Below are 16,870 nucleotides of genomic sequence, written 5' to 3'. Positions count from 1 at the left end.
GACAAAATTGAAGTAAATGGCTTGTGACAAAACTGTGGGAAGACTCCAGCCATCAACCTATCACACCATCTTTGTAGACTCTTTTGACACTCCCATTCATCAAAAGAATACAAGTACATGTCTCTCTAAACAGCAATACGTGCAGCCAAGCAGGCAGCCTGTCAGTGTATGTAAGATAAATGGGAGTTGATACTGACTGAACATAGCAACACAGTGGCATTTGGTAAAAACGCATTGGTCCAACATTCATGAAAAAGTGAATTCGCATAACTCTTGACAGAACTGCATAGTAAAGAGGCTTTCACCTGCCCCTTTCAAGTCAAAGTGAGAGATCAAGGAGGTCATATCAAATGTCTGTTTGACATCCTGAAAATGGCAATGAGGATGTCACACTGGAAATTCATGTTCTGAGATTGCCACTGGAATAGAAAACAGCTAATCATAGCAAAGGTGTGTGGGGAGGGGGGGGGGGGTGCAAAGGAATTTAAGAAATAATACACGTATTTGTGGAATACATTGATGATGTGACAACAAAACGGTGTGAAGCAGAAGCCAGACAAATATCCGGCCCCAGTGATAAGTGCAGTCCTAGTTTAATCCAAAAAAAGATTGTCAAATGTACACAATAATTTGGCTGATTTGTTCATCACAAAGTGACATACAGCATAAACTTCTTATTACAGCCATAGTAACATTGTAATAAAAAAAGAGAAAGAAAACAGTACAGGATTTATCATATACCTGGCAGAAATGCTACTAGCACATTTGATACTTTTTCTATGTACATTATACAACAATGTATCTACATTGGTAAAGCTACATACTGGAATTCTTCGACCTTTTACTATAGATAGTATAAGCTAGCAACAGAGGACAAATAATCACCAAAAACGTTGATTTAAAGTGTCCCATAAACTTGGCATCATAGCTGTACAATATCATTAGTCCTTGTAATTTACATTACCAGTGATAAGTATAGCATTAAGGTTAAGATCATTGAGACTTTAGAGAAGGAAGTTTAATCAATGTAGTCGAAGTCCTCCGGAATGCCAAACTGCTTGTCTAGTACACTCTCCTCAAACCCAAACTTCCTCTTACACCAGGACTTGATGGAGAACACGTTGTCTGTCCATCTGTTGGCTGCATCTTTTGCCACCTGTTTGGGAGAGAGAAGTGTGATAAATGTAATTCATCTTGACTGTACATATAGGCATAAAACAGTATGTATACCCTAAAAAAAACAGTGGTGCATATGGTGGTCATCAGACATCAAATTGCTTTCTAGCATTCTCTATGACCATGTTTTTTTCTGATTTGATTCATCTAAATACAAACAAATAAATACACTAAATATTACAGAAAATGATACTCTCTATGGCACTACAATATACCATCAGAAAACCAGCCCAAATCATACAGCCTGCTAAGGAGGTTGCCTCCACATGCAAAGTAGTACAATAATTAGAGGATTGTTTGATGGATTAGAAAAATATACATACATGCAATATATAGCATGCTTAATATCAGATGTCATATTACTTATAAGCTAATATTTCCAATACAGACTAGAATTACAAGTTATATAAGGCTTTCATTATTACATGAAAATCAAAACAAGGGGAGACCGTCATCTATGGTGTAGTGGTCTGTGCACTCTGCTACTCGCCACATCTGGGTCAAATTCCATGGAGCTGGCAGCCCAGGTTTGCGCCCGGGTTTGGACACAACAGGAAAAGTGTCACCTTGTCCTTTTGAAGGGGGACTGTAAGTTGGCAGTCCCTTGTATTACCGTAGGGAGACTGAAGTGTCAAACCTCTGCACATACGAGAACCCAACACACTTGTGCAGAAGAATGGACATGACCCAGTGTGCTTGGCTGAAAACGCATACCATGGCGAGGCTGCTGTGCTTGAGTAGCCCTGAGAGAATACTCAGGGATATGGGTTACATGACATGTCAACCTTCATTCCAGTCTCTTCCTTACCTGCATCACAGACCAATATCTCAATTCTGTATATTCTACATGCCTATAACTACATGTATATAACAGACCAGGTGACCTGTGTTTCCTGCCGTTTGGCCTCCAGTACTTCTGGGTCACACTCCTTGTAGTGTTCTATCTGTACTGTCAGCTTCTCACACTGGATCTTCTTCTCCTTCAGTTCCTTTAAGATCTTCTCTCTTGACTCAGAGTCCTCTCTAAGGTGGTGATAACATGGAGCACATTATTAATGGTACTGATTTGCCTGTAACTTTTAGTTATCTTTTTGATATTGAAAGACTTACTCTAACAATTGGCAATGGGTAAACATGTACATGTAAATATTAAATGTAAGTTGATTCTATTCAGATTGGAATATAATGATAACTCACTATAACTGTCATTTTTCAACAGAAAATGCTTAAAATTAAGTTAAATGGGCCAAAATGAAAGAATACCAGATCATGAAATTTAAAAAAAAAAGAATATCATGCCAATCTATTCAAAATCATTATCATTGAAACATCTACCACAAAGTATTCTGTCATAGAATAAAAAGGACTCCATATAATATTTACGATTAGATATCATTTTGAGCATGATTGTTCTTTGTATGTGTTGATATTTTGCTGGAAGTTTATCTACTAGTACATGTACTGATGTGGTAGCTACTGTAAGGAGGGCCCCAATGGGGGGGTCCCGACAACGCTCTACGCTAAATTCGGGGGACCGGCTATGTAATACGCTAAATTCAGGAAGCTTCTTTACGCTCTACGCTAAATTACGAATTGCATTATGCAAATCTTAACCGTCTTTTGGCTGAACTTTTGCACCAATGCGATATTTATTTAGCTTCCAATAAGCTCTAATGATACTTGATGCAAAATGTCGAACCAAAACTCCCCATCGCCGACGGCAGAACACATGAGGAGATCTAAACAAAACTGACAATTCCATCAACAAGATTCAAACTTTACTAAGATGATATAAAAGCACCCGTCTTTATGGCTAGAGGCGGCAACAGCAAATTTCTTATTGACGTAATTTTCAGCACTCGAAGCGCCGAAAGCGTAGGCGCAACAATCCTAGGGGCGTCCGGGGAAAATTGTGAAATCTTGACCCTCTAAAAACGCTATATCCTGCATTTTGACAGGCACATTTTGCTGATAGACTAAGCTAATTTGAATAGTATTTCTATTAGAAATTCACATATCTTGACTTGAGGGCGACGCCCCCAAACATACTTTTCAAGATTTCGAGCACCGAAAGCATAAGCCATCGTAAGGTTGTCGGGGAAATTTGCTGTCATTTCTGTCAGAGAAAAGATTTTTGATGGCAACGAGTGCCGGAGGCGCAAGCCATCGCAAAGGCTGTCTAGAGAAAAATCGAAATCTTGACTATCTGAAACATCATTTCCTGCATATGAGGGCCACATTTTGCTTGTAAACTAATCTAAGTTCAATAATGAAATTTCTAGTTAAAAAGATTTCTGGGTGGCGATGCCTCCGCAAGATATTTTCACCGTGTCCAGTGCCCAAATGGGCGAGCTATCGCAAGGAAGGTCCGGCGAAATTTTGAAATCTGGACCCTTTGAAACGCAATTTCCTGCATTTTCACGGGTAAATTTTGCCGTTTAACTGGTTAGATTGAATGAAATTTTAATTACGCTTTACGAACAATTCATATGAATTACGTTTTACGGTAAAATCCGGTTAGCTTCTATGTAATACGTTGAATTAAAGAGGCCAATATCGCTCGACGCAAAATGCACCGACAACGCTCTACGTTGAATTCGAGCGGTCTCTCTACGTAGTACGTAGAATTAAAACCGCCGATTACGCTCTACGGAAAAGGGCATAATTTGGGGCCCTCTGTAAGAGCTAGCGAGTAAGAGTTTAGTTACCTGCCCACTTTTGCCTTGCTGATACTTTCGTCCGTTGCCTTCCTCTTCCTCTCGCTCTCCCCCAGCTGTTTCTGCAGGTCGTCTATCTTCCGTTTGCGGGTGTGCACGGCTTTACTCGGGAAGGCCCAGAAGTAGTTAGACGTGCCGATCCTCTCCGTGTCCACCAGACCATCGTCCACCAACCCCTGGATCACGTCCTTGATCACCATAGCGTTAATTCCTTTCTCTTTGGAGCCGATTTTCTCCAGTTCTTTGAGCTGGAAGAACTCTTTCCTGTCGTAGAAGACAGACAGCATCCTCTGTCTCTTCTCTTCTAGTGATATACCCTTTCTTTTCGACATTTTCTGTGAGAAAATCAAAGTTGGTACACTTTCTTACAATCAAAAATGGCGCCAATGGGGAGGTTCTAAGGTCGCTCATCCGGGACCTTTGTTACCTATCCAACGTAACAACCGTTTTGATTGGTTTAGCATTCTAGGCTCTGAACAAATTTAACCAATCACAAAACAGTTCATAATGTGCATGCCGAGGTCACGACAGAACTTTGTTGACGATTTTTTGGTGACGTAGTTTTCACGTTTTCTGTATTTTCAGCAGGTTTTGGGGCGACATACTCCTCCAGGCACTGTTTAAGCTGGTGTGAGAAGTCTCAAACTTACCATGGACATCCTGAAAGCGGAGATGGCGCGGAAACGCAAGCAGCTAGAAGACGCCAAGCTGGTGGATGTAAGTGTGGGAGGGGGGCTGTTGACTTCCGGAAACTTCTACACATAGCCATGCTTGAAAAATTCGTACTTTTTAAACAAGAGGTCAACAAATTTGTAATTATCATGGTCATTGAAATATTATTGACACTAGGAGTAAAGTCATATTGAACTGTCATAGAATGAATGAATCAAATGCCTGATATTTCACAAATTTTGTCAAGTGTGATTTGTCAAGTGTAAATCTGTGTTCTTGTGAAAAGTGTGAAAGATTAAAGATTTCTTTAAAAGAAATATAATGAATTACCTGTAAATCAATGTATTTTGCAAACACGAAGGAAAACAAGAAGTTCTTCAAAAGAGGTGAACTGCAGGCCAAACAAGAAGAAGACTACTACAGACGGATGAACTTGGTGAGGGATAACTTTCAACATTTTGTTGGGATTTATTTTTGGGTTGTAGCAGTGCAAAGCTTCTCCGTGTCCCTATTCATCAAAGACAATATACATATTGATAATTCACATTTGTACTTATTGATGGATGTCAATACATATGTTGACTAACTCGCTATCTGTTCATTCTCTTTCAGTATGAGAAAGACAAGCAAGATCAAGAGGTGTGTGGACTGGTTGATTCTGACATTTTGCCTGCACCATTTGCACAGTATATTTGTCAGTGAATTGATGTCTATCACATTTGTTTCCAGAAAATAAATTGCATGGGGTGTGTGTGAGAGGAGCGAAGGAGTTGGGGTGGGGGATTTTTGTCCCGTACACAGTGTGGCCTTTTCCTAATTTTCAGCCAAAATGGGGTATTGTGGCCACATTTGACCTAGTAGCATCCCTGGTCAATTTGATGTTTTGCTTGTCACTAATGTCAGAGAAAGAGAATCTATTCCTAATGTTTGGGGTGTGATATTTTGAAATAAGTATCTGACTGTTATTCATAATTCTCCATCTTTATTTAGTTGTAGAGATATCAGTCATAGCTCCTTTAACTGAAAAGAACTATTTTTTCAAGTTTTTAATCTATGGAAATATGTGAATATTGGTATGGTGTACTTGTTTCACATGTATTTCAAAATGGATGCAACAGGAGAAAAGCACAGAACCCACACCAGGAACATCCAAGGTTTCCCCTGAGCAGAAGGAGAAGAAGATGCTACCTAGAGAGGAGGTCAGTGTAGACATCAATATAGATATCTTAGGTTTAACTGCTCAGATTTCATTAACCAAAATTAGGTATGCTAGATTCTGTTAAATTCTAGTCCGTCTGATCCAGACTGATCCATCTGTATCATGTATTGTTCTGCTGGTCCATCCAGTCAGGTCCATCTTAAATTTTTTGGTTAGGTGCACCTTAATGCTATTGTAGGTTCCAGTAAGACTATATGGTAAAAATGATAGAAATATACATTACTGAACAGGTATATAGAGTTGTGAAAATTCACCCAAAATAGATTTTGAGCTGGGAAACTTATTAGTATAATATTACTGCAGGTCTGACTTGCATTTTAAAGCAATGTCTGTACTGAAGTTAGTACAAACAAAAGATGTTGTTTTTATTCATATTCAGGTGATTTATAGACTGCGCGAGAGAGAAGAGCCTGTCAGACTGTTTGGGGAGACAGACTATGACGCGTACCAGAGGTTAAGGTGTGGAACATGTACTTATTCCTAGAGACTTCTGTTAAGTTTTGTATAAGCTAAGTACTATTTTGTAAAATGAAGCATGGTCAGTTTTTGATCACACAATATACTGCGACACAATGTTTGATACCTGTCAATATTCTAGTACCAAATATTAACAATTCATTCTACTTATGAGGCAAAATGTGGATGTAGTTACTAAACGTTATTCATAACTACCGGTAAACGTCCTTGCTTGGTGTTTTTCAGACGAATTGAAATCTTAGAGCCTGAAGTGAACAAGGTAAGCATTTAGGCTAACACAAATAAACTCAAACATAACTGTATTGTAATGTTAGATATAAGTGACAGCAATTTTGTATTTATTCACGGTCAACACAGACTTATGGATTCAAAATTGCAACTTTATGCTCTTTAAGATTTAGTGAAATTATGTTGTGCATATCTTGGTCACTTTTATACTATTGTCATCTTTGTTATACATGTATTCCTTGTTTTGTAGACTAGCGGTAGTTGTCATAATTGTGTATTGTCTTCCCTTTTACCAAAGTTCCTTACCTCACACTTTAGGGCTTCAGGAATGACCTAAAGGCTGCCATGGACAAGATGGACGAGCAGTGTTGTCTTTCGTTTCACCAAAGTTCCTTACCTCACACTTTAGGGCTTCAGGAATGACCTGAAGGCTTCAATAGACAAGGTGGACGAGCAGTGTTGTCTTTCCCTTTACCAAAATTTCTTACCTCACACTTTAGTTTAGGGCTTCAGGAATGACCTGAAGGCTGCCATGGACAAGATGGACGAGCAGTGTTGTCTTTCGTTTCACCAAAGTTTCTTATCTCACACTTTAGGGCTTCAGGAATGACCTGAAGGCTGCCATGGACAAGGTTGACGAGCAGTACCTGAAGGAGATGGTGGAGTCCCGCAGCGAGGGCATGGACGGACCCACCCGCGGGAAGTACGACCTCCGGGTCAGCGACGACGGTACAACTCTGGAAGACATCAAGGTTTGTAGGGACACTAGAAATAGTTCGTTCAGCACCTACTATGCATGTTTCTTTGATGGATTTGTAATAATCATAGCTAAGATACATGTTTATTTGGTTTGACAGATGAAATTGAGACATCACTACAACATGATTACTAAGGCACACCCACAATGGATGAGCATTAACTTGTCTTGAACAAGTGTGTATGAAGACTCTTATAACATTAAAGGATATGTTGTGTTTTACAGGAAATGGCAGCAACTGTGAGCAAGATATCAGATGACAAGGAGAGGCGTGGCAATGAGTCGTTGATGATTCTCAAGTTTTTGAAGGTGAGGAAAAATAGGTAAAGCAGTTTGGTTAGCCTGGACTCTAATTGTTTCACGTTCCTTCTTGTTTTCACCTTCAGTACTCAATAGGTTCATGATTCCAAGAACATATGCGCAAGGTCAAAGGTGAAGGCCCCTGAGTAGTAATCTTGTAAACAGTTTTTTGTCAAGGCCATTTTTTGTACAAAATATATGGCTTCAGTTGGTTGGTTTACATAACAGTGGTCAGACATGTTTTGCCTATGTCTCAGGGGCTTTTACTTGTGCATGTTCAGTTGATCCTTGAATGGGCTTATCATTGCTGAAGGTACAGGACTTATGTATTTGGTAGTGTAGGAGCCGGGGCATCTTTTCATTGTTACACTTTCGCAATAATCATGCTGTACTTAAAAAGATCCTTTCCTATATGGTACCTAAAAGCATGAATGCAAGAGAAGAGGTAGATACTAAGAGAGGGTTTAGGACGTTTCTTGTGCTACTGCCAGATACTAGTAGTTAACTTGTGTTGATGATTGCTGTCCTGTGGTCCCAGTTCCTGATGGATCAGTGGGCAAAGGAGCTGAATGCTCGTCAGGAGGAGGTGAAGAGAAGTGTTCAGGGGAAGCTCATGACGGCCACACATGCACAGACTGGGGAGTACCTCCGACCACTCTTCAACAAGCTCAAGAAGAAGGTGCATGTCTACTCTGTAGCATTGTAATTGTTACTGTTGATGGTCCAACTTGTATGGCAATTGTATCCTAACAAGCTGTGATGTCATAAAGGTTTCAAAAACAAAGCGTTTCTCATCCATTCTGCATTGATGGAAGAACATTATAGATTAAGCTTAAGAGCACATTTGGTTTCACTTGAGCATTTTTAGGGATCACCTTCAAAAGCTGAGTAAGAGAGCATTTAAAACCTGCAATGTTTAAAAGGTATTTTTAACACTTACCTTAAACTTTGAGCAAAAATTGAGATAATAAACATTTTTAGTAAAGCCGTAATAGTATTATTATGCATGTAAATATTCACCGCAAATGATTTTTTGTATGTTCTTTTGTTGTGCTTCAGTCAGTCCCATCTGATATCCAGTTTGCCCTACTAGAGATAGTCTCAAACCTGTTGGAAAGAGAGTATGTGAGGGTACGTGTCATTTCTTTATGCTATAGAAAAACTGAGGTGTAAATCTGAGAATGTATAAATTTTTTAAAAATTAATTGTAATAAGTTTTAAACAATGTTAGTTTTGATAACAAAATTTGAAATGATCTGAAGCTGTACGTGTACACACCAACACAATTCAGGATTACCCATGTGCCTGCAAAGTGGTGCTTTAATAAAGTTCCAAGTTTCATGTCATGAATAAGCACAAACCGTAGTTCAGATTTGGACTTGTTGGGCTGAAAATGCTATGGGAATAGGCAGTTCTGGAGAATGAAGATGCAGAAGTGTCCAAAATAGCAATAGCTAATGGTGCTATTTTAACATTTTCTTGAAGTGTTTGAGGACAGCAACTGTGACCACAGACTGAATGTAATATACAAATGTGTTGTGTTGTTTCAGGCTAATGATGCCTATCTGAGAATGGCGATAGGAAACGCACCATGGCCCATCGGTGTGACCATGGTCGGCATTCACGCACGTACCGGCAGAGAGAAGATCTTTGCACAGAACGTGGCCCGTATCCTTTACATGGAGTCTTGTGTGAAGCCCATAGGGTTGAGTGATGTTTTTGTACTGTCAACAATAACGACAATGCCAGCCTAGAAAATGAAAATTCTGGATACTTTTAAATGGCGCCAGTTGTATGCTATTTCTTGAGCACAAGTATTTGATGAGCAATGAATTTTGTGAAGGTTATGTAAAATCTTCTTTCTTGTAATATGACAGCTGAGAGAGGGTGTTGTCATTTTGAATATTGAGAAATACCTTGTAGGGTTCTAAAAATATTATATGTAGGTACCAGTTAGTCTTATAGGGCAGAAATGTATAGGTCAACATCATTGTTGGTTCCTTGACTGCACCGCAGATGTTCTCAATGACGAGACACAAAGGAAGTACATCCAGGTATGTGTCTTTACACACACTCCACAAGTGCTGTCAAACATGTGTGTAGTGACTGCTCAATAGTTTGTGTAACAATAGCACCTATATATTCTGAGTGGGCAATAAATGCAGAGATTTTGCTGCAGTATAAAGTAAAGCTGCCAGGGGACCCGAAATCTATTTATTTCTTGTGTAGGACAAGACATAAACACTTGCTATTATAACAATCCATCCATAGCCTCCACCTTAGTTATGCTGTTAAGCGACAAATACATGGTATACCAAAACTTAGTCTTTTAACAAAGCCAACTATATCCTTCCCTCTGCCGTGTTTCTGTAGGCCCTGAAGCGGCTGATGACCCTGTGCCAGCAGCACTTCCCAGCAGACCCCTCCAAGTGTGTCGAGTACAACTCCAGACCTACCCTCTTGGTGGGGCAGTGAACAGGACAGTACTCAACATGGGCCTCCCAGTCAGCCCCATGTTTCAGCTTAGAAAAAGTATTCTTGGATGCTACATGCTGATTTATATTACCAACTACATGTAGGGTGTACAATGCAGCATCAATGTACTAAGTATTAAACATGTATTGGAGGGACAGCGAAGAGGTCCAGTTATGATGAAGAGTTGTTCATCAAAATGTCAGTGTAGTCAACCAGAAACTACTGTGTAATATAATAATTGTATATACTTGTTGATGCAATACTGTAGATCCTTTGTTCATGGTTTTTGTGGTGACCAGCTCTGTTTTGCATTAGTCCGTTACATTACATGTACTACATTTTTTCCACTGCAAACTCAAAATACTATGAACGGCTCCTTTCCCCTCCTACTGCAAAATACATGCACATATATATATCCAGCCAAACTTAACAGGAGTATGACACACATTGAAGCTATTCAATCATGTTGCTATCATAATCTTTAACAAAAAAAGTCCACAAAACACAATCATGTTTCCAATATTTTCTTCAAATAGCCAGACAATATTTGAGGTCCATTATAACATGACTTTGACTTATCATGTTTACATTTCTTTGTACATATTGTAAAATTACATCAGTGATTTACATTAATTACAGCTAATTACAATGACACAGTTTTGTGATATACATGTGTATGAATTGAAAATAGTTGGTGGTAAGATAGACATTATTATGTGATTGTTGCCATGTCAACAGCATTAACCAGTATCAAATAACACCAGAATAAAAGGAGTCTTAAAAAAAGTTAAGTGTACAAGTTCCTCTGATTATTTCTGAGTAACATACATGTGTACACTTGGACCACTAGTACTGCATGGTGACATAACTTAATAATATTCTACAGGAAAGTTAACTGTAATTTTGAGTACAAAAGTTGGACTTGTCTAAATTTTCAACTGTCACACTTCAGTTATTGGTCAAGTCTATTTCTTTGTGCTCTAAATTACAGTTCAACTTTGTTTAGAATTATTCCTTTCAACACAGATGAACTTTCTAAATTCATAGTAAATAATAAATGGTCAACAATACTACGATATCTATGGTAGTGGACAACATTAGAACATTTTTACATTGAAATGAATTTGATGATTTTAGATCTACAATATCTTCATGCCAATTTGTTGAATTTTTGCAATATATAGAATTAATGCAAAACTAGACAGCATTATATGTACATGTTACAGTTTGGCCCCTCAGTAATCTAGCTATACTGACAAAACCAGTTCTGTCAGCAGGTTGATTAAGATTTTTAAAAACGGGCCAAAATGAAATAAACATTAGTCAATTGGCACAAGATTTTATAGTTCAGAAAAAAGATTGCATAAAAAATGTAGGTATCAATTCCAGACTACCAGATAATAGGTGTTTGAGGGTACCATGTTACTTTGTTGTCTGTTGGTCAATAGCTTTGCATAGTAACTGCTTTCTACATCAAGTCAAGTCAAGTTAGAGTCTTGAACATGAATATTGTTTATGAATGAGCTTGGACCTGCATTCTCATCTCTTACGAAAAGTGTCCCAGGACCTACATACTTATCACATGGATAGCATTCATACTAAAATAGTCATTTGTTTCTATAACATAGTATAAGGCACCATGGTGATGTTGGCAACAGAATATTACAATAGATCATTGTAATTGCAGTTGGTGAACCATGTATATAGTCTTAGAGTACAACAAAACTTAAGAAAATTAAATTATCCTAAGATTTGTAATTTTTTTAAAAACAACCAGCAAAATTACAACTCTTATACATGTGGGCCCATTATACATTTGTTTTCTGGCTTTGAAAATAAAACTAATTGATTCTGCTCTATTTCCAAAAAAATCAGTTACAGCAGCCAGCCTTCTCTCCAACAGGCACTCTGCTTGATGATGGTGCCTCCAGGTCAACTGTGCTATTGTTCCTCTTTGGTGTTTTTGGTGCTTTGTCCAGGGGCAGGCAAATACCAAACATGGCGCTGAACAGTTCCTCTACACTGTGGCCCGTCTTAGCACTGGTTTCAAAAGACAGTTTTTTGCTGGCCACAGTTCTGTCCTTCTCGATCCGTGAGCTGTTTAGTTCCAGCGCGAGTCTCTCCGCCTCCTCCTGTTTGACCTGCCTTGTCTCCTCCGTTACGAGATCGAGCTTCGTCCCCACCACGGTGATGAGGCAGCCATCCTCTGCTCCGTCCAGGATGGGCAGGAACCGTTCCTGCAGGATGTCGAACGTCCGACGGTCGCTGATGTCGTACGCAAGGATGGCGGCGGAGGCACCTCGGACGTAAAATGTAGTAAGGCCTGAGTACCGCTCATTGCCAGCTGTATCCTGCAGAACGAAAATTACTTCGATATTTGCAATGCCAAAATACTTCATGGATAATATACATTTGTATGATGTATTAAACTCATCCGCTAAGTTGGCTGACTTTTGGATCATACCATTCAGTGGCTTATGATATGATCTTCATCAAACTTCTGTCCATTATTAGTTGCACTAGTACTGTAGGAGCACGACAGCTCTGCACCTACATATAAGCCAGATAACATAAAAAGTTCACTTACATAACCATCCTATTGTCTATAAAAGGATACTATAACTAAAGCTCACCCATATAGCGATGTTGTATGGTCCCCACTGCTTCAGCATGAAGGAGGCACCTATGGTCTGCAAGGGAATATGAGACACTGTATACACTGTCCAGTTTTAACTGTATACACTGTCCAGTTTTAAGCAAGCTATCTCAAACATTGTCAACTAGACCTCTGACCCCTAGACACTGTGCTCTATTGTAAATACTCTGTGATTGTTGTATTTTTAAAAATGTATGTATTCATGTTGATTGTAATGTTGATTCATGTTGATTGAACCTTGGAAGATTAGCCCGTAAGGGCTAAAAGGTTTCTTAATAAACAACAAACAACAACAACACTGTAGACAAAGTAGCAGAGAATCATTTCTACAGGAAAAGTCTTGTCTTTTTATGTGTGCTGGGAAAAATGATCATTAATCATCCGAATATACAGAAATACGGAGTTTGTAGAAACTTTTGTAGGGACCTGAATGGAAACATCAGTTTGCTTTGCCTGAGCCTCCGCTAAAACAAAGCACCTTAACGACAAGACAATTATAAACACTGCAAAGATGCCTACATTACTAGTTAAGCCATAACAGATATCGGCATGGAGATAGGCTTTTCTTTGTAACCAAGGAAGTTTTGTTAACCTCCTACTCCTAGTTAAACGTAACCCAGTCCACTCACACTTGTCGTGTCCTGGAAGGCCCCGCTGATGTATCTCTGCAGCAAAGCTGTCTTCCCGATGGCGAAGTCTCCCATGATCACCACCTTCATGTCCCTGGTCCATCAAAATTCACCTTTGTCAGTCAACTTTTACTCAATCAATAATTTAATCCGATTGAATGAATCGACCAAGAAATCAAATTATCTCTTCTGTTTGCCAACTACATTATGTCCCAAGTTTAAGCCCCATAAGTCAGCAGGATGAGAGCTAAGTTATGTGTCTCTACTGAATGGTGTTTATACATGATCATATTGTACTATACACCCACTTTTCTGGTGAACTTGGCATGATCATGATGGCCTCGGAGGCGGAGGACCACCAATACCGCTTGATAACTGGGAATCGCCATGGAAGAAATTAAGGCACAAAACTTACGCTTTTTTCTTCCCACCGGTGCGGGCCGCCATGACGTGTTGTCCAACGGATTGTTAAATGAACAAAATAGTTAGTAAACGGACAAAAAAAAGAACAGAAAAAGTCAAACCCGGAAGTCACCACAGCCTCGTTTTCAGGTCATTTTGGGGTCAAAGGTTGCTCTACAAAACCTGTAATACGAAATAATGTCGCTGTATTTCAGTATTTCAATCTGTAGAGATGTTTATGCTCTGTTTGATATCGTATAGTTAAATCGTTTGGAACTAAGATAAATTCAGTGTATGCTCTTTCTCGTGGTCAACAAACATTGCGTCTCTAATGCAGCGTCTGTTTTGCTAGCTTCTCAACAACCCCACCTAGCGGAAATATGTGACACACCAAGTGAGTGAGAGCATGATACTATGTTGAACCACCTCCCATCTAGTAACGTTTGGTAAGGCGTGTCAATGAAGTAGAGGCCCGTATGGGCCATAGCACAGGACACCCTTGTGAAAAAAAATGTTCGCTAGATGGCGCTTATGGACCCTCATGACCCCTCATGAGCGAAGGCGTGGGTGTGTGAGCCCGAAAGTCTCCTATTTCCTACTCACCAAGCAGAGGTTGGCGGGGGAAAATCGTGACCTTTTCCTTAACGTTATATGCCGTATGGTGGGGCGGGGGATGGTCAAAAAAATATGGCATGGCCATATAAGGAAAGGTCACGATTTTCCCCACCAACCTCTGCTTGGAGAGTACCTATCTACTGACGCAGGTCACCATGATCACTAAGAAACTAGACAGAGCACTGCTGGACTTTAACCTTTGGTAAGGGTAAATGATCTATCCCGTGTGATCGAAGCGCATTGTTAGTAGGGTCTTCTTGTCACCATGCCTGTACCTCCTCGGATCCGAGACGAGTTCCGTCTGTATCGGGTCTTCCCTCGTCATCATGATACAGTCCGCTTCTACACAACTCCGGTAAGATGTTCAGAACGAAACAAAACTTCAAGACGCCAAGAGTAAAGCAAGTTGACTACATACTGACCCGTCGAAGCGTGTTACGTAACGCAAAACTGTTTAGTTCAGGCTTCATAAAAGATTGTATATGCATCAAATATCAGGATGACGGTATGCTATCATGATGGTCGGATACTACATTGCTTTAGTCTAGAAATACAACTGCATGTCGTGGATCCAGGCACTGGGCTATTTTCTTCTACCTTACACAATAGCACTTGTGATCGGCGCTGCGCGTACGGCTTTCATCGCTTTTATCTACCGACTAATGCGTTTCTCTGTTATATTTTGTTTCAGTGGTTGACGAATCAGGTGCCATTCTTGGTGTACCGGCTCCTGCTGTGTGTTTACAACGTGTCCGTTCTGGTGGTGTACGTTAAGGGTGGCGAATGGGCATGGAATCCAAAAGTTCTGATAACGCTGACCTACCAGACCTACATTCTGTGGACGGTTTACTCATTCTGGAGCGCGGTTGTTTGCTTTGTTTTGTACTTTGGCTCCACTTACCACCACTTACGTGGTCAGATAGAATCCTGTAGTCTGATATCTCCGGATAGCTTCAGCCAAGAAGTTCAGGACTCACCTGACAACAAAAACACCTCAAGGGCAGACGCCCCAAGTCCTGCTTCGGAATCATGTGATGCAGCGACACCTGACGAACACACTGTGAACGACAATGACTCAAGATTCGGAACGACACTAGACGCCACTGCACTGTTGCAGGGGTATCTGCGGGACGACAGCAGACATACAACGGCCGATACCGGTACCGTGACCTCCCTACCTGACCGGTACCCCCGCCTTCCGTGGTACCTAGGCTGTCAGTGGGTACTCTACACCGCGCCTGCAGTCAGTGCCCTTCCGATAACTGTCGTGTTTTGGTCGCTCATGAGGCCTGCGGGTCAGTCTGTAGTGATAGAAAACGTTCTCATCCACGCCATGAACTCTGTCACTGCTTTCCTGGAACTGTTTATCACTGGACTTCCCGTAAGTCTTCTCCATGTGGTATATCCTATTTTGTATCTGCTGTGGTATATTGTATTTAGTTTGATATATGTAGAAGCCGGAGGCACAGACCTATGGGGGAACCACTACATATACAAGGTATTTGACTTCGAAGGAAACCCTTCACTGACCGCTGGACTCGTCGTTGCAGTGGTTGGTTTGCTTTTGGTATCTCACGTAATCGTCTTCTTTCTGTCTCTTTTGAGAGACAAAATACTGGTATGTGTATCAAGAAGGTAAAAGACTGATTCATTGATTGAAAATTTCATTGGCAGCCAAGAGGCTGATCATAAATTCTGAGGTCCACAATACAAACAATTCTCATTATACAAAAAGGATCAAATACGACAATCTAATATATATATTTGTCCAAATGACAATAAACTATGATCAATACTTGGTAAAAAGTTGAAAACATTATATACTGTTGTTCAAGATTTTAACAATATGATATTGGACTTTTGGCGTACCGTCTGTCCAGTCTGAACGGATGAAACGTATAACCGTTACATTTAAAGTGACCACATCTTCCACGGGTAGGTTAAATTGTCGAAGTCGGCAGCTGAAAAGGTCACAGTCTTTGACTTCCTTTTTTTTTTGTTACGTCTATGACATAACGACATCAGGCACGTTTCTATCAACCTAGAAAAATGGAAATATAACAGTATACATTATGCAGTTTATTTCTCGCAAAGTAATGCAAATGCTAATGACAGCAGATTGCGTGAAAGACCAAATAGGTGATGATTGTGTACATGAAAAGTTACATGCCATTTGTTTAATATTTTGCCATAGTATCTCCTTACTTGACATTATCTATCAACCTAGAAAAATGGAAATATAACAGTATACATTATGCAGTTTATTTCTCGCAAAGTAATGTAAATGCTAATGACAGCAGATTGCGTGAAAGAACAAATAGGTGATGATTGCGTACATGAAAAGTTACATGCCATTTGTTTAATTTGCTTGTCCGATATACATTTTATGTATAAAATATACACAGTCAGCAAATAATGCACCTTGTTGTGTACTGTATGGTTCTTGAATGAAATATCTTTAAAAGAACAACAGAATGAATAACTAACACGTGCGGCATTGTGTCTATATGGTTAGATTGTCTACATAGGTTTTTAAATATATACAAC

The 16,870-nt window shown here is 39.8% G+C and overlaps 4 protein-coding genes across 4 annotated transcripts; 2 read left to right on the top strand and 2 right to left on the bottom strand.

Moving 5' to 3' along the window:
- Positions 1-577: 577 nt before the first annotated feature.
- On the bottom strand, positions 578-4,302 carry LOC118415503 (meiotic nuclear division protein 1 homolog). The gene is made up of 3 exons (XM_035820164.1): positions 3,885-4,302; positions 2,061-2,199; positions 578-1,156 (listed from the first exon to the last, which is right to left on the bottom strand). The coding sequence occupies exons 1-3, from the start codon at positions 4,223-4,225 to the stop codon at positions 1,019-1,021; spliced, it is 618 nt and encodes a 205-aa protein (XP_035676057.1). The 5' UTR covers positions 4,226-4,302; the 3' UTR covers positions 578-1,018.
- A 93-nt stretch (positions 4,303-4,395) lies between these two features.
- LOC118415500 (pre-mRNA-splicing factor 18-like) lies at positions 4,396-10,808 on the top strand. The gene is made up of 13 exons (XM_035820160.1): positions 4,396-4,610; positions 4,927-5,001; positions 5,178-5,204; positions 5,684-5,764; positions 6,164-6,243; positions 6,487-6,520; positions 7,086-7,241; positions 7,472-7,555; positions 8,085-8,225; positions 8,606-8,677; positions 9,097-9,214; positions 9,563-9,600; positions 9,920-10,808. Exons 1-13 carry the CDS (start codon positions 4,545-4,547, stop codon positions 10,019-10,021), a joined length of 1,074 nt encoding a protein of 357 aa, XP_035676053.1. The 5' UTR covers positions 4,396-4,544; the 3' UTR covers positions 10,022-10,808.
- Positions 10,552-13,886, bottom strand: LOC118415502 (ras-related protein Rab-20-like). Its single transcript, XM_035820162.1, has 4 exons — positions 13,722-13,886; positions 13,307-13,400; positions 12,655-12,711; positions 10,552-12,372 (listed from the first exon to the last, which is right to left on the bottom strand). Exons 1-4 carry the CDS (start codon positions 13,751-13,753, stop codon positions 11,893-11,895), a joined length of 663 nt encoding a protein of 220 aa, XP_035676055.1. The 5' UTR covers positions 13,754-13,886; the 3' UTR covers positions 10,552-11,892.
- Positions 13,887-14,297: 411 nt separating this feature from the next.
- Positions 14,298-16,476, top strand: LOC118415501. Its single transcript, XM_035820161.1, has 2 exons — positions 14,298-14,678; positions 15,015-16,476. The coding sequence occupies exons 1-2, from the start codon at positions 14,589-14,591 to the stop codon at positions 15,960-15,962; spliced, it is 1,038 nt and encodes a 345-aa protein (XP_035676054.1). The 5' UTR covers positions 14,298-14,588; the 3' UTR covers positions 15,963-16,476.
- The last annotated feature ends 394 nt before the right edge of the window (positions 16,477-16,870 follow it).

The sequence above is a fragment of the Branchiostoma floridae genome, chromosome 5, assembly GCF_000003815.2.
Source record: "Branchiostoma floridae strain S238N-H82 chromosome 5, Bfl_VNyyK, whole genome shotgun sequence".
Lineage (NCBI taxonomy): Eukaryota > Metazoa > Chordata > Leptocardii > Amphioxiformes > Branchiostomatidae > Branchiostoma > Branchiostoma floridae.
This window is presented reverse-complemented; position numbering and strand designations above follow the sequence as displayed.